We start from the raw sequence: 25666 nt of genomic DNA, 5'->3' as shown, positions 1-25666 counted from the left end.
CTTAGTAAATATTGTGTATAGTTTATGCCACATGGTACTAATCAGCAGATGGCATAATAATAATAAAAATAATAATTTATGATTGCTTTTTCTGAGTGCTCATTGTTTGCCAGGCACACTTTCATAAGCATTTTTCATTTAAATTTTATGTAATTCTCTCAAGAACCCTGTGAGGCAGAGGCGGTAGTATCCTCATTTTTCAGATGTGAGAACTGAGGCACAGAGAAGTTATGTGAGTTGCCCAAGGTCACATATCTAGGAGGTGGCAAAGCTGGGATTTTAACGTAGGCTTTGTGACCGTTCCACCTACATGCAGCTCGTTTCATGTGTATAAAAGGGATCGAAAAATAGTGCCCAGCTTTGAGCACAGTGAGGAACAGAGGAGAAGGTGCACGTGAATCTTGCCACCGTGCCTGGCTTGAAGTAAGCACTGAATAAGTGTGAGATACAAATATTATCCCCTATCTTGGAAATTCAGGGCATTTCTGACTGCTGGGCCATCCCCAGCCACGTATCCCTGGAGCAGTTTGTCACCACCCTTACAACCCGGTATTGCCGCTGAGTCTGCTTGACTTTCCTCCCTGAATTCTGTGACATCTCGTGGGTGGGTACTCTCACTTTCCGTATCCCCAGTGCCAGGCACAAACCAGGGAATGAGGGAGTGATGATCTAGGAGAAGGGTAGAGTGTCATATTTGCTTATTTGTTTCTTCTCATTGCAGATGTCAAGACCAGGAAGTGGAACTTTCTCTTGGAAGAGCACAATAAACTAAGTAAGATTCCCACCTTTCTTGTCTTATATCACGCTATTGTTAAGCTTTAATTATCTGCCTTAAATTTAACGTATTTTAGAAGACTCTCCTCCCTCTGCCTCGGTAACATCACACGCTCTGTACAGGACAAGTAAAAATGGCAATGTTCTCAGGTAGCTGTGTCTCTGTCCGCTGAGATGGTGGCTTTACAGCAGCCCAAGTGAACGCAGGGCCTCTTCTTCCATCAGGGTGAGAGATGCTCGTCAGATCCTCGAGGCCGTGAAATCTCCTGCCATCATAGAAGTATTAGCAGGGAGGGAATGTGGACTTCGGGGATCAGAGGGGATCTAGGGTTACTTAGCTAGGAAGCCACTTTAGAGTCCAAGAACAGCCTCTCCCTTTACTTCTAGAACCAGATAATCAACCAGAGGCAGATGCTAGGCCAGGGCACATAAGCCTTTAATGAGTACTTTGGAGACTGACCAAGGGAAGGGTTATATGTACCGATAGAACTACAAGAAGGAGAATCTCATTTGGGCCTGTCATTTTTCTTCTCTGTGTCCCGCTTGGGTGAGGCAAAAAATTCTAATATGCCTGAGAAAGGGGGATATAGTCACATCTCAGCCTGGCCTGGAATGCCAGCGTGTCACCCATCTTCCGAGCTGTCACGATTCTGCAGTGGGTGTGCAGTGGCACAACTTACGTTCCTCCCTCCTGACCTCCTTGGGGACTCATTGGCCAGCCAGTGGTGGTGCCACCGAGTACTGGAGAGACATGATCCAGCCCGGGAGCTCCAAATCATTGGCCATCTTGCCTACCGGGCTAGGGCTTTAAAAGCTGGGTCTCTCCCCTTTGTCTCCTCATGTGACTTAATATGTGACCTCAGGTAGATAATTCAACATTCTTGGTCCTGTTTGTTCTTTTAGTAAAAAGGAGGCGGGGAGTAGATAGGTCTTTAATCTCTATCTACCCTAACGCCAGAAATTAAATATAAAGGAAGAGCTTTGAATTCCTTGAGGAAAGACTCGTTGCAAACTCAAGGTTAAGTTTGAATATGATGAGGTACTTAGTATCAGGAGACATTAGCTGAAGCAGAAAGAATTGCTGACATTGATCTGAGACCCCATGGCTGCTGCTACGTGGGTCTTGTGATTCAGAGTGAACTATTAGCCAAAGCTGACTTTTTGATGAGCAATAGGAGCAAGTTTTTCCCTCTACTTTGTCTTTCAACCACAGAAAGACATATAAATATGTTAGCTATAAAGAACTGACTTGCATGGAATGACAAAAAGCAGTATACATACAGCGTTAGCATATGAATGTAATTTTGAAAACCATGCCTCGTGACTCACTTAGCATTATATAGTGATTCCAGCTCTTTTGTGGGCTATAGACTCTGAAATATCTGATGAAAATAACGGATTCTTCATCCAGAAACACACACATAATGGCCGTACTTAAGATTTTGCATTTGATATTAATCCCATGGATCTGGAGTTGAGAATTCTAGATTTTAGAGTTCATACTTTTTACATGCTCTCTTGTCATTACAATGTCTTGTGGAAGGTAAGACTGATTCTCCCCATTTCATAGATTGGACCCAGAGAAAAGAAACTGTTGTTTTCCTTATTGGGAGCATCACAGGGTTATAACAAAGTCAGTGACAAAAATCAGACTAAAATTGTGATCTTGAGTTTGTAACATGATTCATGAACTAAGAGGTCAGGGAGACAAGACACTGTGGAGTATCACAGTTCTGGTTTAGCTCTGAGTCCACCATTAGCAGACTAAACAGGGGAATTTGCCCCTCTCCTCATCCCTAGGGCTGGTTCCCCATGTGTGAAATTAGATTATTGACCCTGAGCTGGCGAACATGTGCATGCTAATTAAAAATGACAGTAAGATGTTCCGAGTATGTGAATACTTGTCGATGATGTAGTGGCGGTTATGTTCTCCAGGTTAGGTGAATCTAAGAGCTTACCTCCTCTCTCTTTCCTAAGTGACTTGAGGCCTTTTGCCCATAGTGCAGTTGGCATAAAGCCTTTTGTTTTCCCCGTCACAGTCCGGAAGGGTTCTGTGTCCTCCTCAACGATCTTGTCAGCCACTACTTGAAAACATTGACATCTGTGCTGCGTGGCTCAGTGGTGGTCTGCCAAAGAGCTGTTTTACAGAAACGACTTCTAGATGACTCGTGAAGTCAGACAGCACATTCCTGTCAGCTCCCGGCACAGGGCAAGGACAGCAGCCACAGTCACTGCCAGCGAATGGGGGGCTCTCTCAGAAACACAGCTGCTGACCGAACTAGCAGCGTAGGATTTTGGAGGCAGCAGTTTGTAGAAAACAGAGTGGAGGTTGGTTTTTCCCTCTTGAGTGGTGAAAGAACACAGTGCTTACAAAGTACCGCATTTCACATCGGCTGGATCATCAGCCGCGTCTTAGTTTTCATCAGGTATTTGAGTTCTGAAGATTGCCAGGATTAAAATGAAAATGGTTTCCGAAAGCACATAGAGTGCTCAGTCTCCTGAAGTGTGCAGAATCAGCATGCTCAGGTTTAATTTGGCAGCATAAAATGGATTTCTGCATCAGTATGGACAGTCTCTTTTGAATTAAAGCCTTCAACCTTACCTAATTTCTTATCCTGGTAATTCTGCCCTTACAGACTGTTTCCAGAAATAACTGGCACATATATTTAGTGAAAAACAGAAATGGATTTAAATGTATTGCAAATACAAAGCAATTTAAAGTAGCAGTAGATGGCTCAGCCCTCCATATTCACATTAGTATTTGCAGTGATAGCCAATTGATGGTTGTGGCAAAAGATTTTTGTAATACCTTGTGAAGATATTAAGAAAAAAATACCCTATGGAATAAAGAACTAACAACCTTAGAATTTCAAATAATATTGGATGGAAATGAAATATATCCAGTTTCTCTCTACTGGATTCCCTGAGGACAAATGGCCCCTCCATGAGTTACCATAACTCTCCCAGGGTGCCCCTGAAAGGGTAAGGGATAAAGAGCAACTGAGGATCTGCAAACAATGGCCATGCTTCTAATTAGATTTTTTAAAGGGCAATATTAAAAGGGGAGAATATCTAGAAAGCTACGACCCACTGACAGCAGGCTGTGATGAGTAGTTTAATGATAATTTACCACCAGCAATCTCTAGGTCTATCATCTTTTCTCTAACTTTGTAATTTTTTAACTAGTCTTCCCTTGCCCCTTCCCCGCCCCCAAATTGTATCTTTGGTTTTATCTTCTGTTTGTCTATCGAATCAGTTTTTCCCCTCTTAATTTTAAAATCATATGAGGCTACATTCTTTCAAAGAGCAAAATCAGTGAAATTAATTTGCTTTTATTTCCACGTAGATATCAAATAATATATTTTTCCCACTTGGGTTAATGGCTTCTGACTAGAAGAAGGGAATTCCCCATCTATTATGTGGAGGTCTGCAGCCAGCACCCTTGGAAGGAAAGTAAAGACGCCCTACATATAAGCTTTAATGGGAAGACTCAGTCATGGTCACTTTTAGTAATAGCGTAGACTCTGAACTTATCAGGGGTTGGTAAACTTATTTTGTAAAAGGCCAGATAATAAACATTGCAGGCTTTGTGGGCCATGCAATCTTTGTCCCAACTATACAACTTCACCATTATAGCATGAAAGTAGCCACAGATAATCCATAAACAAATGGGCACAACTGTGTTCTAGTAAAGCTATTTACAAAAACAGGCAATAGGCCTATTTGGCCCCCAGGCTTTCACTTGCCAACACTTGCTTAGAGGATAGGTAGGGAGCCAGCAGGTCACCTACAGACTAATGGATTTTCTAGCTGCTTTACTACTGAGATCACTGCCATAAAACTCGCTTTTCTCAAAGGGATATTATTATTCTCTTACGAAAAGGGTCACAAGTGTGCAGGACCAGGTGCATTCCGAGTTGGTAGCCTTCACATGGACTCTGCCTTTGTTGTTTGTAAATTACACTATTGTCCCACTCATCTTTCTCAGAAACACCTAATAGCTTCTCTGTACAGAGCACGGGTGCTTCCTTGCCCATTGATATAGGTGACTTAGAGTTCTCTGATTTCTCAAACATCGAAACCAAATAAAACCTAAAGACAATGGAAACAAGACAAGATTTAAGTCTTGCTGTTTCTGGGTTGATTTATTTAGGAATATGGGTCTGTATTTATTTGAATGGGAATACCAAGATAATTTTAAGAATTACTATAGGTTAAAGAAAGATCGGTCACAAAAATACTTTATAGTTCTTTCCGATCTTTGTATGATATAGAAAAGCAGTTTTGCATTAATGATTGTCCTCTTATTTACATAAGTTAAGTAACAGAGAGGGAAAATAGTTCTCCCAGATGCATCTGTCCCCGATTTTCTCTCCAGTTACTTTTTTGAGAAGATGGCACACAGCAGAATTTCAGCCATTGAACTTTGTATTTCGAAGCCCCTTCTCTTTTACCAGATCTCTTGGACATAACACTCCAACTCATATGCCTCTGTTCTTCTTTCTAGTTGAAAGGGTACGCTGCCTTCCACAAGTTCAGCTGAATCCTCTGCCCAAGACACTCACCCTGGCTTTCGCTTCTCAGCTGGAGAAGACGTCTCTCTGTCCCACGGCAGACATCCCTGAGGCAGACCTCTCCAGAGTGGACCCCAAGCTCGTGTCTAGCCTGCTGCCCTTTCAGAGAGCTGGAGTCAAGTAGGTTCTTGATCTTCCTCTTGCTCTCTCTTGCTCAGAGTTCATCACTCTCCACCAGTGGTGTTCAGATGCTCTTTCTTCTATGAATGCTCATCTTTCTCTAGAAGGATCTAGGCATTAAACAGCTGGATGTACTGTTACCAAAGCCTGACTGTAACCATTGATTCTAAATTCCATAAATTAATCAGGACTCTATTGCAGGTTTGCAGAAACCCAGCTCAAGCTGGTTTAAGAAAAGAGATTTCTCAGTGCATGTACTAGAAAACCCAGGGTCTCTAAAGATCTTATCAGCACTCTGTCCCTCTCAGCTCTGCTTTCTTAATTTGCTTTGTTCTCGGCCATACGCTGCTCAAGTGTGGCAGCGGGGGATGCTAAGGACTCCCAGGTCACATCCATCAGCTCAGCAACCCAGCAGAAGCTCCTCTTTCCTGTGGGTCTGACACTGAAATGTGTGAAATCTGGTGCTGACACTGGAACCAGTCAGTCACTGAGTCCAGGGGGCTTGGAAGTCTTGTTGGTGAGGCCAGGCGATGGGCCCACCCCTGGAGCAAGAGTGGGAGGTGGTAGTTTTCTAAAAGAAAGTCAGGCTGCTCTTACTATAGAAAGAAAAAAGATTAGCCCATGTGCTGGCTTGTCCTTTTTTCCAGAGTTTCTTGGGAGAAGCAAAATGACAGGTTCGAACTTGCCTTCTAGTGAAAATACGGGAGGTGGAGGAGAGGAAAGAGGTCTTGGTCGTCCTTCCTGAAATAATGAAATCGGGATCCGTTACTCAGTGGTGTGGTGGGGAAGAGCCCCGGTCAAGGAAAGTGACTAAATTGTCAGTGGAACTGGCAAACGAAGACAGCTTGTCTACATGCGGCCCACTGTGGCATTTTGATTGAAGTTTGGCTCCTGTCTCGGACAGGATTTTGTTCTGTGTGTGGTTTGGGCACAGTCACACCATACCGCGTTCCCATGATCCCAGCTCTGCCTACTCCCCTTTCTTCCTTTCCTTCCAGCTTCTCTCTCTCTTAGGTGGCACGCTTTGCCATTTTAGGCCATCGTCTGTCCCGATGTCCTTTGGGCCTCATTCTCCTCGGGCTCAGGGCAGTGTTTTCCTCTGGCTCCTTCATTAATGCTAAGAGAGGTTGCCCACCCAGCCTTCAGTGTCAAGTTCTTCCTGTTTCTGGTGGAGATCCATGGGCCCAAGTAGTGCATGCAGGCTTTGCCAGTTAATCCTGTCACCGCCGAGGGCCTTTGTGTGCGAGGCACCCCACGGCCAGTGTGCATCAGAACCGCCTGGCCGGCAGTTGCCACCTTTTTCGCTATGGCTCTGAAAATGCTAATGGTACTTACAGCTTCTTCAGCACTTTCTAATTAAATCCAGATTTTTACCTTCATTCTCTGGAGAGGATGGGTTTGATGTTGAGGGAAGAGGGCTCTCAATTCTATGCTTTTTTTGTTTCGTTTTTGTATGTAGGAACTATAATCAAAAACTCCGTTAAATTTACGGAGCAAAATCTTTTAGATATATATCAGATTCCTCTAATGACTAAATAAATGGTCTCTCTCAAGAGACAAGTGAGTCGAGGCTCAGAAAGACAGCCATCTGCCTAAAGTCACTTAGTTCTTAAAAGTGGAACTGGGGCTTAAATCCATGTCTTCTGGTGGCGAGTGCATTGTTTTATGTTATGCCAAAATACGGCATTCGGTTGTGGGATTGTTTCTCTGTTATTGGGTATTTGCTTTGTTCTCATTTTTGGCCATTTTGTTCCTCAGTTGGGCCACCTCAAAGCAGAGAAAAAGGAAAGACTGAAATTCAAGTGTCTGTTTGCTTCGAGAATGACTCAGATGGGCTAAACCATATTGTAAATGGCTGCGCTGAGGAGGCCAAAACAAAAGGCCCTCTGTGGGTTTTGCTTGGGTGCTCCCTGTCTGCCCTGGCCACCCGTTTTGTAAATCAGAAAGTGTAAAAAATAAATTTTTTCACACTCGCCCTCCCTCCGTCTGTCTGTGTTGTGGATTGACCCCAGAAATGGTCCAGAAGATGTAACCCAAGCATGTGTGCCAAGAGGGAGCTGGGCCTGTTCAGAGAGATGAGGGTCATGCCACTGGGCTCCTTTCCTTTTCGCTGAAGGAATGTGGTGGCCATGACCTGGGGGATGCAGGAGGGATGGGATGTTGTCGCCGCTGAGAGGACAGAGAAGTGCCATGCCCAGGCACGCCTGCCTCACATCAGTCACAGATCTGCTGCTCTGTTTTCCAACTTTGTCGAATATTGGCCTTTGAAGGCTAGAAACGCGATTTCCAGGCAATTCAGAAAGGCCATTTGCAGCCTAAAATTCTTGGCAGCCTTACCAGCTGCTGTTTAGAAGAGGTTACGTTCTCTGTCTTTACTGTGTGAGAAGGAATGAAAAAGAGCCAGTCGCCTGGCTTCTCAAGTTTCTGAGCAAATGATCAGGTTTTCAGGAATTCAGGCGAACAAGGACTGGTGTTTGGAGCAGGAGACTGGACATCTGGCACTCAGGATCCTTTTAGCTTTTCATTGAGCCATCGGGTGACTCAAGCAAGTCATTCTTACTGTCTTGATTATTTTTCTTTTTTTTGTGTGTGGAATCGCAGCCATAAGAGGAACATTCATTTCCCTGGCACTTACACGATGGCGTCAAGCACTGTTTTAGGTGCCTTACATAGTAACTTTATTAATTCTCGCAGCAATCTCTGTGGTAGATCTTGTTATTTCCACCTACAGCTGCAGCGCAAGAAAGTTAGAGAACTTGCTTCTAAGTAGTGGAGCAGGGATTCCAACCCAGGCCAGGCGGGGTCCAAAAGAGTGGAATGCGCCCTTATTCACAAACTATCAGTGAGTTGTCTCACTGGCTGGAGGGCTTTGGGACCCTGAGGCTGCCAACGAGAACCTTTGCTGAGGCCGGTGCTCCCTCTTAGATGAATATCCTGTTCCACCCTCTCCTCTGGCCATCCTCCTCCTCTTCTCCAGCATTTTCTGCCTTTGCTGGCTCCTTTCCTTTGCCCTTAAACACACAGCGCCCATTCTGATCTTCAGAAAGCCATATTTTGACCATCATGTCTTTTTTCTTTCCTCCCCTTCGGGGCAGGTCTCTCACCTGAACAAGTGCACGCCTCCCGGCCCCTCATTAGAGACTGTTTCCCACTGTCCACCTTTCATATCCCACTGGGCCTCACCTGCATCGGGCTGAGGGTGACGCCTCCTATTGCCAGCTTCCTCCCTTGGCTTCCATGACCTAATCGTCGTATAGAAGTCCTCCCTACCTTTTGACCACCATTTCACAGTTTCCCTATTTGGACTCTTTTAAAAATTGCTATTATTCTGCCCCCTCATTGGCTCCTGCCCTTCCCTCTTTGGGGAGCAGGTCTCTTCCTGTGAGCACGGCCCATGCGGGCTGGCATGGTGGCCCACACCTACCCATGTGTATCACTTTACACGGTGGCGTGGTGGCAGGTTAACTCGTGCCCTGGGAGATGTGTTGTGTCACTGTCCTTGTCTGCTTTCAGTTTTGCCATAGCGAAAGGAGGCCGCCTGCTACTTGCCGATGACATGGGCCTGGGAAAGACCATCCAAGCCATCTGTATCGCCGCCTTCTACCGGAAGGAGTGGCCGCTCCTGGTGGTGGTGCCGTCATCCGTGCGCTTCACCTGGGAGCAGGTTGGTTCTCTTTGTACTGTGATTTTAACAAGGTTTTCCTTAGGGTTCGAGTAATAGCTTGGGTACAGGGCCTGTGATCTTTAAAGATTTTATTTCAGCTTAAGGCAGGAATGGAGATGAGATGCTTCCTGAGGCTAGACTCATGTGTTTCTGAATTAGAATCAGGTTATACCTTTAGGATGTTTGCTGTCTATCAGGCACCTTTATGACCAAAGAATCTGACATGAACTCAGCTGTACTGTATACCATAAATCCAGAAATGAATAAAAGTCCACATAAGCAGACTTGATGAAGAAGGAGACCCCAGTTCACCGTCTGTAGCTTTCCCCAGCTTTATACTGCCCATGGTGGCTGTTGGCTTCCTCACACCTTCACCTCTTCCTAAGTACCCCCGGAGCCACTTGTGGAGAAGAGGCAGCTCTGTCTGCAGCCTGTCAGCCTGATGCCCAGACATGCCCTTCCGACTGAGGAGAAAACAGAACTTTAAAAATATACATTGAAACAGTACCACATTCTTTTCCTGTCCTCATGATCTAAATTCTGCCAGTACCTCTAGAAACTAGTGATTCAGCACATATTTGTTTTGCATGTGTTAGATTCCCACCATACCCTCAAAAATTCTGGGAACTAGTCAGATAGTCAGATGAGACTGAAGAAAGAACCAGTGTTCCCCAAAGCAGAATTGTGTCACCCCGGGCATACTGACATGGAAGAGTACCCAGATGGTCTTCCACTGACTCTAGGTATTGGCTTTGGCCAGAGATGGCAAGATTTCTGGAGAGAGCAAGTGGCTTCATAGAAAATACTGATGTAGATATTTTCATCGTCATCAGTGCCTCTAGCGTACCAAGTTCTGCTAAAAATTCCTTTATAAATTTCTCTTAGAAGAGTCACATTCTTTCCCTGCAGACACTTACCATCTAGTTAGAGATCACAGAAATGAAATCTAGAGACACCACAAAATGACTGCTATGACTGCACTTGCTTATGGAGGAAGGAAGTGTCCTTTTAGTGGAAAGTGAAGGGGAGTGGACGGGTAAGAGGAAGATGGAATCGGGACAAGGGTTATGGCAAATGCCGCAGGACATGGAGGGACAGAGACCGAGTTTATTTTTCGGGGGGTGTTAGCATTGGTGCACACGGAGAGAGTGGAGATGATGGGTTGGCTGAGGTCCCAGCTGGCAGCTCTTGGGCCTGATCGTCATTTTGGTTTCATTCTCTCCTGTCGTCCCCAGGCCTTCCTTCAGTGGCTGCCATCTCTTAGCCCAGAGAACATCAATGTCGTCGTGACGGGCAAAGACCGCCTGACAGCTGGCTTGGTCAACATTGTCAGTTTTGACCTTCTGAGCAAGTTGGAAAAACAACTGAAAACCCATTTTAAAGTTGTCATCATTGTAAGTGACTTGGCAAAGTCTTTAAGTACTTTATCTTCATGGAAACTTTCTTCCTAAAAGCCCCAGGAACTTTCGTATCTATAATCTCACAGAGCCCCACTTGGACTGTAGGGAATTAGAAATCTTGTCTTTATTTTGTAGGGAGCTGACATTTTATTTCTCTCAATTAGTGGTTCTCAGCCCTGGCTACATATTAAAATTTCCTGAGGAGCTTTTTGAAAAGTGAGATTTACTAGGTCTGCTCTGGGCGTTTCTAGCCCATTTCTCCTCGTGTGAGGTCATGGATAGAGGCCATCCTGTGGGTCCCAGACTGCCCAGGGCTCTGGTAACTGCAGCCTGGACAGCAAGGCCATGTGCCGACATCTGATGCTCTCTTCTCTGCATGTCTCGGGCACACAGTTCAAACAGTTAATAAGTTTTACTCCAGCCATTATAAAGACTTTTCCTGCCCCACCAGAAAAGCTCTTTTTACTCCATATTTTTTTTTTTTTTTAAAGATGTCTGTACTCAACTCTTGCTCTGGGATGTGACAGCTTACTGGCTTGCCTTATTTTAGTCTCTAAAGAGACTTGCTACCAGCCATCTCTGTCAGCACTCAATGTATAACATGGCTTACAAATAAAAATTATGAAAGGCGTGCAGCTTCTCCCACCCTCATCCTATCTGTCCAGTGCCCACCCCCAGGCCAAGGAACCACGAACAGACATTCAGGGGTGAAGTGTGTGGTAGATGATTCCCCAGGTTGATGTTTACCCTCGTTTTTCTTTTTGGCAAAACAGCGAAACCCGATGCCTTCAGACACTATGAAAGGTTCTCCATTATTCAGACGTGTGAATTTAAAGAGCCAGTGATAGTTTTCTTCTCTTAAAAATAGAATTCTCTACTGACAGTGGCTTCTTGAATCTTGATGCTCAAATTCGAAGTGCATACCTTATCTAGAAGAGAAAGGAAAGAGTTTTTAGGAGGCCCAGAAAAAGTAGAGGCTCTGAGTCCCATAGGTCAACAAGGTTGTGATCGAGACTGTGCCTTGGGTTTCCTAGCACCAGGCTGACTGTCGTGGGGGCGGGGCGGGGGGTGAGGGGGCATTCATCCATGTGTTCTAACTAACAGTTGAGTCCCAGTTCCGCGCCCAGCACAGTGCTGTGAACTAGGGTGTGGAAAGAAGACAGTCATTCCCCGTCCTCCAAAGAACCACAGTCCAGTAGGGCAGAAAGACACATGCAGAGATCGTCAGGATACATTTCAGTGCTTTTATAGACACGTGAACCGAATATTAGCTCAGAGAAGAGTAGGTGAAGGCGCAGTTTCTGACCTCCAGGATCTATGATTATGATTTAGACATGAGAACCATATTCGTGTTCGTAGCATAAGCAAACTTAAATGTTTATATTTTTTCAAAGTTAGAGTCTTTCGGGGAGTCATTTCTGGTTTGGCACAAATTCAAGTGTGGCTTTGAAAAAATATTAGCATGCATGTGAAATGAAACATTCAGAGAACTACCCCAGGAGGATGGTGATGGTTCTACAATGTGCAGAAAGAATGCCACCTTCATTTCTTGAGTGTTTTCCAGGATCAGGTACTTTATACATAATCACCGATCTTCCCAATGGCCCCTAAGGCAGATATTATCCTCATTTCACAGCCGATGAGACTGACAATGAGAGAAGTTATTGCATAATTTGCCCATAGGCATGAAGCTAGCAAGATGGAGAGTCATTGATTAAAGCTGGATTGCATCTGGCTTTAGAATTCATGTTTTTCTGTTTCTGACTCAGCACTTAATCTGCCATACGAGTTTGAGCAAGCCACTTACCACTGTCGATGGTTCGTTCTTCAGTTAATTAAGTAAGATCCCTGTCCTCTTCTGACTTCAGAGAAATGTCTGAATTAAAGTGGTGGTTCTGAGATATCACACTTTTGTGTATTGAAGACATAAGCCATTCCTTGTGGTTAGTTATAATAGTGATTAGTTGTAATAGTGATACATTTTTACCCAGTGGTTAAAAAGATCCATTCCCTTCTATATCCTCTGGACTTTGTGCTGTTTCTCTCACTAAACCCCTTTTGATTGGCTGTCATATGGGCTCATCATCACACAGGAGTAAGAATGTTACACCCCAGGTTTCTGGGAATCGATACAGTGACATTTTGGGATTCATCTCACAGCCCCCTGGTTCGCCTTAGCTGAAACCGGACCGGGGTTTCTTATTGATCATCTTTAGCGATTGAGCCAGGATCTCACCAGTATTCCCTTCTTAGGGCAGCTGATACCACTAAGCACTAAGTGCTTACTAAGCGTCAGGACTATTCTAAGGGCTTTGTGTGTGTTAGCCTATTTAAGACTTATGACAACCCAATACATTAGGTACTGGTATTATACCCATTTCACAGATGGGGAAACTGGCACTGTAAAGAGGTCACATAGTTGCTCAGAGTCACATAGCAAGTAATTTGAATATGTACTAAAGTAGAAATTTTCTCCCCGGATGCTAAGAATGTATTAGTTACTTATTTGGCTTTAGAAAGTATGACATTCTAGTTTGCTTATGCAGAACAGAATCCAGAGCTATAAATAATCAAACTCTGTGTTCTGAACAGGGCAGTCAGTCCCTTAAAGACAGGAAGCAGTTCTTCTCGTCTCCAGTTTCCCACAGTACTTTGCCACAACTGCCTCAGTGACAGCACTTATAACATCGTCTGATGAGTTGTCAGTGTAGCAGATGTTCTTGCTTAGTGAGCCTGTGGGGGAAGGGGCTGGGCCCCAGTGTGGGGCACACAGTGGGTCTTCAGCACACTTTGCTTTAGTACCATACAGAGGTCAGGTGTGTCTTGAAAAGCAGAAGCCACCTTTCAGCAGTTTGTTCATTGCAGCCTGTGAGGTGGGCAGAGCAGGGGTTACTAACCCCATTTCATAGGTGGAAAACTGTCCCAGAGAGATGAAGCGAACTTCCCAGAATGTAGTGGAAAAGCTGATCCGGAACCTGGGCCCTTCCCCAGGCCCACAGCTGTCTCCGTAAACAAAAAAGTGCTGATGGAGGCATCCTCAGTGTGATGCCCAGGCAGGATCAAGCGTAACGTGGGCTCTGTCTCTGTCCACTGACCTTGTTCATCTAGGCAACTGTTTTTATTTTCAGGATGAATCTCACTTCCTCAAAAACATTAAGACCGCCCGCTGCCGTGCAGCTGTGCCCCTCCTCAAGGTGAGTCTTGCTGAGAAGAGACTTGGAGCCCGAGCCCACTTGGCACTGCGATCCCTCTGTGGTTTGCTCAGGCTGGCAAGGGGTCCGAGGGGAGCAGGGGCTGCAAGTCCGGACCTGTGGGCTGTGGACATGACTTAGCATTAACTTAGAGCTGTGCTGCTAGATTTTGTTTTTTCCTAACATCCTGCTAAGGAACTCAGGGTCATTGCAGTCGTCTCTGTCTCTCGAAGATGAAGGCCAGTCGAAGGTCACAGGCCTGGTTGGGACGGTACACCAGAGCCTCCTGGCTTTCTCCTAGACAGGGCGGAGGGAGAACCTTTGGCAGCACGCCCTACACAGCTCAAAGAAATTGTCTATCTTCTAAGTCGCTTGTGGGGCAGAACTCCTGGTGCTGTAGAACCAAGGGAGATGAGTGATACAGACTTAGAACCAGGCCTGTGGGTATCACAGGAAGCGATGGCAAAGCGGATGTTCCTTACAGGCCAGTGTCCTTTTCTTGGGCCACCCTTTCTAGGGTGGCTTAAACTTGTGCCTGAGCACTGTGGCTGGTTGGGGCCTGGCTTCAGAGCAGGTGCAGGTGTGTATATGGGGTGCCTTCAGATCTTCATCCAGGAGTATTCTATTCTGGTGCGCAGCATCAGCTCCATGTGTCATCTGCACACACTTCCGTGCCTGTGTTTTGTATCCCAGCAGAGGGACAGCCCCCCGGATTTTCTTCCGTCTTTTTGAAGTGAGCTTTTTCTTAATGTTGGGGGAAAATAGTACAATTGGAAAAGTAACTGTTTCTCTCATAACAAGGTAGAAATCTCAGACATGACATGTTAGGGGAATCCACTTTGGTTTGTGTAGACGGAGCAAACAAAAGCGTGTTTATCTTGTGCCCTATTAAAGCAGCCTTGTTGTTGCCCCAGCATTTTAAAACTGCAGCTTTTGTTGTTTAAAAATAGCTTTAAGTTGTACCTAAACTAGGGAAAACAAATATGCTAAAGTGTCGGTGAAGCTTATTAGCATTTGAAAATTAATTTTTTCTCCTCCCCACAAAACACACACAACTGTCTACTCATTTCAAGTTTTGTTTTGTTGAGGAATAACAAGTAATATGACACATCTTCCAAAGCAGGATTATGTCATATACTTCAAACTTAAAAGTTCTTTACTTAAGAACCTTGATCCTCTGTTCATATTACTCATAAATATTTATTGGTTGGGAGCCATTTATGGACACACTTAAATGTTTTCCCCAGGGTGCTGACCCTTCTTTTGGGAGGCTCTAATATGTTTTCTTTGGAAAAATGTTAATAGACCTTGGTATTGTGGTTCCAATACCACATTCATAACTAAAATTAAATCTGTAAGCCTGATTGTTTAGACAAAAGAAACTGCACAATGGATAGATGATATCATTAAAGGTATAATAGGGAAGCTTCTTAGCAACCGTCTCGTTAATGCATCATCTCCCGGTCAGGCGTGCTAGACCACAGGTTGGTTTCTGAAATACGTGCTTCTGAGCCAGACCTTCGAAAGCAGAGTTTACGTCTTCAAAGTGACATATTTAAAACAAATCTTTTAATTCTTAACTGGCATATAGAACTCTGCATTAGCTGGAGAACGTGGATGAATTAGCATATAGAATATAGTCTGCTGTTTGAGAAAGTCTCTCAAAGCCACTGTCTTCCATAACGTTGCCTTCGCCTGATGCTGGACTGTTGGCAGGATCGAGAGGAGACGGGGCGAAGCATGCTGTGTTTTTCTGTTAACCAGACCTTCCATCTTTCTGTTGTATTTTCATGTAGATTGGAGTTTCTCAGTCTTGGCACTATTGACATTTTGGGCTAGATAATTCTTTGTTATACGGAGCTATCCTGTACCTTGTAGGATGTTTAGCAGCATCCCTGGCCTCTACCCACTGAAGGCCAGTAGTACCCCTGGCTCGTGACAACCAAAATTGTCTCCAGATATTGCCAGATGTCCCTGGGTGACAAATCACTCCTCCCCATCTCTGTTGAGAACCACTGATCAGATACTTTAAGGAAATGAATATAAATAGTTTGGGAATAAGAAGAAAGTTGGGAAGAAGTAAAATATGCCTTTGAAAAGCTATATAGAAAGGGGTGAAGGGAGTCAGTTGTATGGTGATGGATAGTAACTAGACTTTCGGGGATGATCACATTGTAGAGTATACAGATCTCAAATTATAAAATTGTATACCTAAAACTCATATAATAAAACCATACATGGAGGAAATTTAATACCACTTAATTGTTCCTCTAACTTGTATATCTCTTAGAACTATATTCTGATAATTAACATTTTAAGATTTTTCAGCAAGTGTGCATGATGAGATAATTAGGTTATATCATACAGTCTGAGATAGATGGGCCGGATCATATCCAGAAAATGGATTTCGTAAATGGCAACAGCAGCCATGTACAGATGACATGTTGCCTAGGTTGTAAGAAACTGGTGTCATTGTCCCCTGGGAAGTGTGATACCTCTATTTCCCCATAGCACTATTTTCCTAGGCTTCTAAGCCAGGTTCTATTTTTATATAAATGTGATAGGCAAGAATGAAAGCTATAAAGAACGTCTTTATAATCATCTCCAATCCCTCGAACAGTGAAAACTACTATGAGCGGTTTGGTTCTTTTTCTAACATGTCAGTTATAGGGCAAGATCATAATTTTTAATGGCTCTGGAGCGTTCTGTTGCATGAACACATTTCATAATTTAACCCTTAGTGTTAGAAGTTTTTTGCTATTATAAATAATTGTGCAAGTGAACATCATCTGTATATTCATAGCTTTCATACTCTGCCCTTGTAAGACAAATTCCTACACTCAGAATTACTGTCCTCATTTTACCTTTTGATAGATTCCCCCAAAGTGCAGTCTTGCCAGGTGTAACTGTCTTTGGTCCCACTCACCAAGAATCACAGGGTCTTTTTCTCCACATGACTCCAGCACTGAAGGTTATCAGCATCTTCCCTTTGAGCAGTGAGCTGTGAGTTTGGGTTTACTTTGGCTAGTTTTTATTTACAGTGCTTTTTATTGTTAAATGGTATAATAACATTATAAACAGTATCCAGTTATTTCTTTAGAGGGAGAAAGGCCCCCAGAATCCCACCATCCTTTTCTAATAAATACCCTTCTCTTTTTATGTGAGCAGAGTCCTTTTTATATCTCTGTTGATTGGCTAATGAGATGAGAATAGTGGTCTAAGATGTATGAGCTTTTTTCTTTTACCCTTTTCATTAAAATAGTTTAAATAGATGATATAATCAAATAGTACAAAAGGGTGTATAGTGAAAAAATAACTCTTTCTCCCACCCCTGGATCCCCAGTCCCTTGATCTTTCTCCCCAAAGGCACAGCCATAGTTACCAGATTTTCAGACTTTTCCTCTAAGAATTAGCTTCTGTCCACGTAGGTACGTGCATGTATATGCTCTTCCTTTCTCCCTGCTCAATGTTCGACAACCACAGTTTTGCGCCTGCTTTTCTTCCCTTAATAGTGTATCTTGGGAAGCATTCCACATCATTCCAGATGACTGGACCTCATTCTCTCAAACGTAATTCTGTTGTATAAGTCTGTCATAAAAACATGGATTACCTGTCCCCTTTCGATGGATTTGTAACCAGGCTTTGGCTGTTGCGTACTGTACTGCAATGACCATCTTTTCATATGATACACAAGCGGGGAGTAGGAAACCCAGTTTCTCTGCGTCTAAAAGAGATGGCTCTTCACTCCTCTCAGGCCAGAGAAGAGAGTGATGTCAGCTGGAGGGTCTGCTCTCTTCCCCCAGGGTGACCAGGTTACAGGAATTGTCCCTGTGGTCCAGCTGTTCTGGTAAATTTTCTCAATTTCATCACAAAGTCAATCTTAAAATGAAATTACTAGAGTATAATATTTAAGTTAAAATAGACTGTTTTCTCCCACTTTAGTGTTCATTTTGGCCTGTATGCTATGTTAATAATACCTATATATGTGTTTTACATACCTTGAAGGTCAAAATGGCGTACCTGTAATTAGCCGTAATTACACCACTTGATGTATTCTCATAACATGTTGGTATTTTTTAATCAGTACCGCTGTAGTCACAGTCTGCATTCTGTCTGTTCTTACCCAAGAACTAATTGCCTTATACATGGCATCAGAATTTCATTAATATCGAAGCAATGCTATTTAGCTTGAAAGCACAGTGATTATCATGAGATCAGTTTATTAAGGCGGTGACTGGAACTTTGTCTTTTTTTGGAAAAAGGCTAAAACCTAGAAGGAACTGCTTTTATGTAAAATATGCTGACCTAACCAGAGACTCAGAAAGGCCATTTACTGGTAGGTGGATCTTTAGGGTGGCCTCTGGTCAACAATGGTCATAATTATGCCATTTTCTTGGTTGGGTTTCATTTGTCATGGAAGCAGAGTCAGGAACAGATACTCTCGGACAGAGTATGGAACGGAACCACAGTCTTCTCCCCAGAGTCCAGTCCCTGGATTTCTCCTAACACCGAGTTTCCCCTCTTGTTCTCAAGCTTTAGATTTAACTACAGGTGTTGACTCTTTTGTTGCTGCCCGGGGAGTGGCCAGGATCCTGCATTTGTTCTGATCTCTGTACTTTGGTCACTGGTCCCCACACCATGCTTGCCGCTGTTCTTTTTTTTGAAGATTCTGTAATGACTTCTGAACTAACTGAAACATAGCTCCAATGTCCTTGCCACATCAGGGCTAATGAGTATCAGGACACTTGGATGCTATGGACTTGACCTTCACTTTGGTATCACCAGCCTTCTCATGTCCTGTTTCTAAAGCATAGTGGACTTTGCCTGTAGCATAAACTTTATTGAGAGTACCATTAGGAATAATATTGGGTACGAGAATGGAACTAAGCTTGGGTAGCATGACTTTTTTCCTAGTCTGGAGTCTTGATGAAATATGATATAGCCAATCAGAATAATTCAGTAAAGCAGGTTATTGGCTCAGGAAAAAAAGAGGTAACAATGGAAAGTGATGAAAAATTCCCCGACCGCTTCTTGTATGAACTTAAAACAACAGTTCTTTTCTACATTTTCTCTCATACTTTTGGCTCATGTTTTAAAATCTATGTGTAGGTTATCTACTTTGAATTATTTCATTGGATTCTCCTTGGCAAATTATACATACCAACTTGTCCTACTATCAATCTGCAGGGCTTCCCCACCCGTGACCCATGAGGCAACCTGAACATGGCCTTGAAGGTTGTCTGCCCCTAACAATGTCTGCTCATGTGAATCACATAATTTCTCTCAGACCAAATAGAAATTATTTTTACATCGTTCCATTGTAGCTTTCCTTCCTTAGGAGCTAACTGTAAAATGTTCATTTTAGTGTCAATTTGTGTAGTTTTTACGCATTGATGTTTTCCTAGAGTGGAAGTTCTCAAAAGTGGAGGGTGACATATAAATCATGTGCAGCTGGGCATAAATAAAGGCATTATGGATGACAGTGATGACAATATAGACTTGTCAAGGCTAAGCAGGGAGCAGGCTAAGTCAGTCCATAATAGATGAGATGCCTTTCTGGGTTCTTTTCAAGGCTGACCTTTTCCTTTTCCATAATCCTGCTCCTGCTTTCTAATACCTGCACACGTCCTTTTCCAGCGGTTCCCTCACCTGCTAGTCTGGACAGCGTGCAGAACTGACTCAGTTCATAGGGTATGAACTCTACCCTGTAAGTATCTGACAGAGGACCCCCGAAGTGAATTTCCGCCACCTGGTCTGTGAGCTGCTGCCCAGGCTTCCTCCCTGGGCAACAAATAGCAGCGGCCTGGGGAATAGGTTTGGGATGATGGGCCAATTTTCTCTTATCCATAAGACTTCTCATTTTCCCTATTTCATCAAAATGGTCTTGAGCCTAGGCAAGCGATATAGACATCATTCAAGAAGCTCATTGTTATTTTAATGAGTCTGCATTAAACCGTTCAGGAAATTAGAGGGCCTGGGTAATTGAACTGTGGAAAATTATAGCTGGAGAAATTCATAGCTCTCCTGTCATAATGGAATTCGGTACCGGCGGCTGCTGTGAGGGCAGAGGTGCATCTTGAGAATTGTATATACTGTATATTTATAAAGAATCATTCTTCTTTCCTCTGTTGCACCTTTACTTATTTATTTTTATGAGGCGAGTGTATCCATTTGAAAACCTAATTTCCTCCTCCAGGTGATTTGCTGTATGGATTGCCTTATACCGCTGTCATTAGCTCAAGGTTACAGTGGTTAACAAGCTGTTTCTAAACAACCGTGCTCCACAGCAGTGTCTCTTCCCAGAGCTGAAATGAATTTTACCTCCAGTAATCTTTGGTGATTAGTGTTCTAATCAGTGGGAAGTGTATTAGCTCTTTTTATTCTCACCCTCTTTTCCATCTTAATAAGAAGTGGGATATTTGGGTCTGATCCCCTGGGATCAGGTTGGAGTCAGGGTAGTGAGCAACCTGAAGTTCATCATTGGCATCGACTGACTATTTATTTCCAACCTGCCCACTGCTGAGTAGGCTGCTGCATACCCGAGCCGAGTTTAGGGTAAATGGATCCAGGTCTCACCTTTAAAATCCTTATTGACTGCAGTGGGAGCTTGAGTCAGGGCTAGCTAGGTGCAAAGCATCATGCACTAGGTTATCGATGGCCATTTTTTCCCTAATACATAAAATCAAGTTGTGGCTTATCCACAGGCAAAGCCTGACACTTCCTCCTGGGAGTGGGATAGGGGTTGTCCTGGGTGTCATTACTGGACGTCAGACATCCGTCCCAGAAGTTCAGACCCATTGCTTTCTCCCCCATTTCCGCTTGGTCTTCCAATGCTGGATTCTTTAAGTTTACTCCATGGTCCCCAATACACTAATTAGCTTCTCTCTGAATATTTCTCAGCATATGGCGAACATTTATTAATTGCTTTGTGCCAGGTACTATGCTACAGAAAATGAAGGTGAACACAGACTAGTCTTCAATGTCAAGAAGCTCAGTCTGGTCAGGGAGACAGAAAAGACAGAATTCAGCAGCGTCTTGTGTCATGTGCCAGTGTAGAGATGGGCAGAGCGTGCTACAAAGGCCACTTAGGAGATGACATCCGTCTGCTTACATGCATGCTCTTCTCTGGTCACAGCACCTTCGCTTAGCAATCCCACATTGTGGGCCATAGAGAGCTCTGGAGCGAAGCCAGCCTCTCGTGTCTTTGGAATCTAGGCCTTGTTCTGAGACGATTGAACTTGAGAACTGCTAGCAGTCAGCGTGCCCAGGAAGTGAAAGATACTCGTGCTCATTTCCAGGGGACTTTGCTGTCCCTGGGGCTCCTGTATCACTGGGAAGTTGAGATATTCCCCATGTGCTTCTCTGAGTGTTCTCAGCACCGTTGGCTGTTTGTTTCCTAGATTGCCAAGCGAGTGATCCTACTGTCGGGCACACCAGCCATGTCACGGCCTGCCGAGCTCTACACGCAGATCATTGCGGTCAAGCCAACGTTCTTCCCTCAGTTTCATGCCTTTGGACTTCGCTACTGTGATGCCAAGCGGGTATTTATTCTCTCTTCTTTCACCAGCCCACCCATCCCTCACCCTGGTTTTGACGTTTAACGGTTCTGTCCTTTCTCTCTGGTCGTGATGTGATCAGAAGAGCACGGCCAGGGAGCGGGACCAAGATTCTAGCTCTGCCCGGGCCTGACTCTGCACTCAGGGTAAGTAGAGAACAGTCACTCCTAGTTTTAACACTTGTGGGTAGTGTTTTCCAATAAAGGGACCAGTGGCGAACGTGTAGGAACGTAGGGTGCTGATAGTATGAAAACGTCCTCTGAAAAAGTAAAAAAAATGCTCTGTACGAAAAAGGCAAAGGACACCTTCGAACAGGTGGAGAAGGTAGTATGATCTCTGGCTGCCAAGGTATACTCTCATTCGTGAGCCTTGTCTAGTAAGTGTTGACTCACTGTAGTGAGTCGTGCCTGGTCGGTAGACCAGAAGCCTCTGACCTCCACGTTATTTCTATGAATATGGTGCCGGTGGAGCAGGAGCCTCAGGAACTATAATCTGTGCAAATTGAAATCTCAATTTCTAAAACCTCATTTTTTTTTAACTGAAAAAAATGTTTATTTAATGATATGGGGAAATACAAGACTGGGAAAAGTAGAATGCAAAACTTTCCCATCCTCTCTCCCTCCATTCCTTCCTACCTTCCTTTCTTTCCTCTCTCGTTCTCTCCTCTCTCTTTCTCTCTCATATATGACAGGAAGGTAACGTATGCCAAAATGGATTACTTTTGTAAGCAGAGAAAAATCAACATTTTAAAAAGATTTAAATTACATTATTCATAAATCCCAAATTTCCCCTGTTGGGCCATTGAATCCATTAGTGTTCATTAATCTCATCAAGCCAGCTGAGCATAGGGCACTGTTCTCACAGTTTCCTTTGTGTCTCTTCCAAAGCCACCCACTTCAAAAGGATGACCTTGCCAGGCAAAAGGCTACTGTTGAAGGATAGATTTCATCTCTTGGCTTTCCTCTAGATCCCGCAGTACCTCATTTTTGAATATAGGTCATAAAATTTCTAGCTGTTACAAATATTCTTTCTTGTAAGCCGGAGGGAAAGACTCAGGGAAGTTAAGAGGAGGGGAGGGGCCCATGTTTTCCTCTTTTATCGCTGGAAATCCTCATCATCCGATAGATCGTAGGTCACATGCATAGTGTGTGTGACCTCCACTCTTTGTGCAGGTGAATTTTGCAGAAATTGCCTGTGCTGGGCCTCTCCAGACATGGCATAAGCCTTGGCTACTACCACACTTGCCTCTGCAGTTGGGGGCTGACTTCATGAACAAAGAAACACAGATGGAATGGGCCTGCTGCAGGTGCTGGGGAGCCTGGTCATGTTTCCTCTGTATCTGCAATTTCCTCATATGGTCCGATCAGATCTGACACCCTGTTACCCTTGACGGTAATAAAGTATGCCAGTTGCTAGGTTCGGCCCATTGGATGGCCAGGGAGGCTCTGCCCCAAGCAACTTTGAGGTCTTTCTCTGAGACTTGTAATCCACAAATGCCTCCCTCATATAATTCTTTCAGCTCCTTCTTCTCTCTGCCTTCTGCTGGTTGAACTAGGCCTGTCTGCCATGGTTCTCCAGGAGGCAGGCCATCCCCAGAGTGTGGTAGAGCATGACCAGAGCTTCCAAGATGTCCTCTCTGTCCTTGTCTGGTCGAGTCTCTCTCCTTTCCAGGTCAGCAGTGTGGTCTGGGTGGACCCAGGATGTTTCTTGGCCCAAACTGGGCGGCCTCTCAGTGTCGGGTAGCTGTAGCCAGGTTGACCAAAGCCTGCGCACGTTTCTAGTATCCTTTCCCAAAAATAACCCGAGAAAGGGTGGCCCAGTGAATCAGGCCCTTGTTTGCATGGGTGTCCAGTCTTTCCTTAACCAGCTGCACTGTTTTCTTCTGGGGTTGACTGCTTTCCCTTTGGGAAGAGACGCGCAGTCTAGGGCTTCCTCTTCCTTCTTGGCTGTGGTGCCTTCAGTCTCTCACCCCCACCAGTGGAATGCAGCTCCTCTGTGGCTGGTGTGGTGGGATCTGGGTTTGCTGTGACGGATGGAAGCAGTCAGCCTCACTGCTGACAGCTGGGGTGCCCACGGGGCTGGCTCCCATCTTCTTCCCGAGCCCTGAGTGGCTCTCTCTAATCCAGGCTCTGGGACATCCACGATCTGAAAACCAGAAGGGAATATTAACTAATTTCTCTTTCTAATCTCTACTTTCAAAACCAAGGCCAAGGCAGTGAATTCATTCTTCATCAGTATAGCAAGGTCAAACTTTTCAAATCCCTAAACTCTGTTTCCATGAGGTGTCATGTGGCCCTGAATTCGAACAAAGTTTGGCCCCTCTCTCAAGTGCAGATTGAGCCTCCTTCCTGGTTCTGCTGTAACTTCATAAACCTTGAAGCCACATTTTTATGACCATCCCCTGGCTTCTTTCTTGTGGGCAGTGCCCCTGCCACAGAGGACTAGGTGGACTGTAAAACCTCATTAATTCAGACCTTAAGGTCTCCTGCTTTGCGATCAAATCACAAATATACCAAGCTGCTATGTCCATCGAAGACGCTGACACTTGGGAGAAGTGGCTGTACCTTATCCATTGCCCATGCCATCCATGAGGAGCTTTGTTATGTAAGTTCATTTTATTTTTAAATAATTTTTTAAAAGAAAATAAAACTTTTTAAGTACTTTAAAAATATCCACTTAAATTCAAACAAAGTACTTATAATGTAAATTGTAGTGCTCTGTGAAGTTAATTGCAAACCATTTTTAGCTTGTTACTGAGACACAATTTCTGTTATTGAATGTATTTGAAGCCATATACTTATTTAACAAAATCTGTAATGCACTTTCCCTGTGGATCAACCCAGATTAGATTGATTATGTATAGTTTTCATGGTCCCTCAAAACCCTTCATGTGTGATTTGTACCTTTGTCCTGTTTGTAGATGGTCCACTTTCTGAAACGGATCTTCTCGTCCTTGACTGTCTGGGCCCATGGGGTAACAACATTACCCCAGTGATGCGAGGGGTTACAGATGGAATTCATTACCTTCACTCCCCAAACTGTCCCTTCCTGTGTGTCTAGTCTCCGACCACTCTATCCTCAGTTTCTCATGCCATCCTCAAATTCGTCTTTGGCCTCCCTCTTGCTGCCCGCCCCCCACAGCACCCAGTAAAATAAACATAGATAATGCCTTCTTTATCTTTGTGTCCTTCCTTCTACCTAGCCCAGTGCCTGGTGCCTGGGAAATTTTCCACAAAAGCTTACTGGATTTTGATTATTCCAAAGTCCACTTTAAAATCTTCAGTATTATTGGGTTTTAACCTGCAAGATTAAGAGTTGATAATATTAGAACTTAGGAGTATGATATCCAAATTAATTACGATACCCACTTATTCTCAGCATGATTTTTATTTAATGCAGCTGATGGGCCAGGGCTACTTTTTTTGTATATGTAGCCAGCTTCTTGCATTAATAAAAGCTACTGAAGAGCATGCCCCATGCTGAACTCATTTTTGTCCCCATAGCATGAAGGCATTTGCTGAGAACTTCCCATTGATTTCAGAGTATTTTTTTTTTGAAAGAAGCAGTTTTTGATCATTTTATTTCTCCACCTTTGACTCTTTCTTCGTATTCTCAGTTAGCAAAGGTGTATAGGAAACCTACCGTGTCTCCACAATTACACTAGGTCCACTGGCCCTCGAAAATGAATAAGGCTCACCCTTACCCTAGGTACTTCACAGTCCAGGGGAGGATGAGGCAGGAGGGGAGATGAGTGTCTAAAAATGTAAGGAAACAGATACCCTGGCCCCCCAAATTTTTGTAAGACCGTAGAAATCAGTCCTGTTTCCAGTAAGATTGTTTGTGAAAGATGGGGTTTTTGTTTTAATCGATGACATCTTCTCTCTCTGTGTGACAGAGAGTACATGTCCTTGCTCATTGCCTCCGATGAGCTACTAAATGAGGGAACCAGGTTTTTGAAGGACCGCCTGGGCACTTCGACACCCACGTCGGGTTTCAGCCAGACTGGTAGGAGCCCGTGTTCTGGGCTCCTCCCTTCAGCCCCACCACCAGTGCTGCAGCTGGGTTCGCTACGCTGCTCTTGGTGTTGGTGTCACCCACGCTGCAGAGCAATGGGCTTTTTTAAGTCCCCGCACATCTAATTGAGTAAAGACATTACTGACAACATTGGTTATTACATTGCATAAGGGACTCCTTGCTGTAAGCCTTAGGGAAGACCGTGTCTGTATTTATTATACAGGAATAGTCCGGCAAGCTGACATCTTACTTGTTTTTTCATGTAATGGACACCGAACCGCTGATATCTCGCATTTGCTGCCAGAAAGCTTAGTGTCAGATCGTGGAAGGCCGTGATACGTGTATTTTGTTCACCTTGTTCCTGACTTCTCTT

At 44.1% G+C, this 25666-nt stretch overlaps 1 protein-coding gene and 1 pseudogene across 2 annotated transcripts in view; one reads left to right on the top strand and one right to left on the bottom strand.

Annotated features, from left to right (window-relative positions):
• Positions 1–25666, top strand: part of SMARCAL1 (SWI/SNF related, matrix associated, actin dependent regulator of chromatin, subfamily a like 1) — a 52035-nt gene that overhangs the window by 7373 nt on the left and 18996 nt on the right. For both annotated transcript variants that reach the window (XM_006906739.3, XM_025043301.1), the window contains 6 exons: positions 722–772; positions 5282–5468; positions 8982–9132; positions 10368–10526; positions 13661–13726; positions 21124–21264. In XM_006906739.3, coding sequence (XP_006906801.1) covers positions 722–772; positions 5282–5468; positions 8982–9132; positions 10368–10526; positions 13661–13726; positions 21124–21264 — 755 coding nt within the window. The remainder of the gene's footprint in view (positions 1–721; positions 773–5281; positions 5469–8981; positions 9133–10367; positions 10527–13660; positions 13727–21123; positions 21265–25666) is intronic.
• On the bottom strand, positions 21277–23441 carry LOC107195304 (annotated as a pseudogene).

The sequence above is a fragment of the Pteropus alecto genome, unplaced genomic scaffold (assembly GCF_000325575.1).
Source record: "Pteropus alecto unplaced genomic scaffold, ASM32557v1 scaffold110, whole genome shotgun sequence".
Taxonomy (NCBI): domain Eukaryota; kingdom Metazoa; phylum Chordata; class Mammalia; order Chiroptera; family Pteropodidae; genus Pteropus; species Pteropus alecto.
The sequence above is the reverse complement of the archived record's forward strand: the minus strand, read 5'-3'. Positions and strand labels throughout refer to the sequence as shown.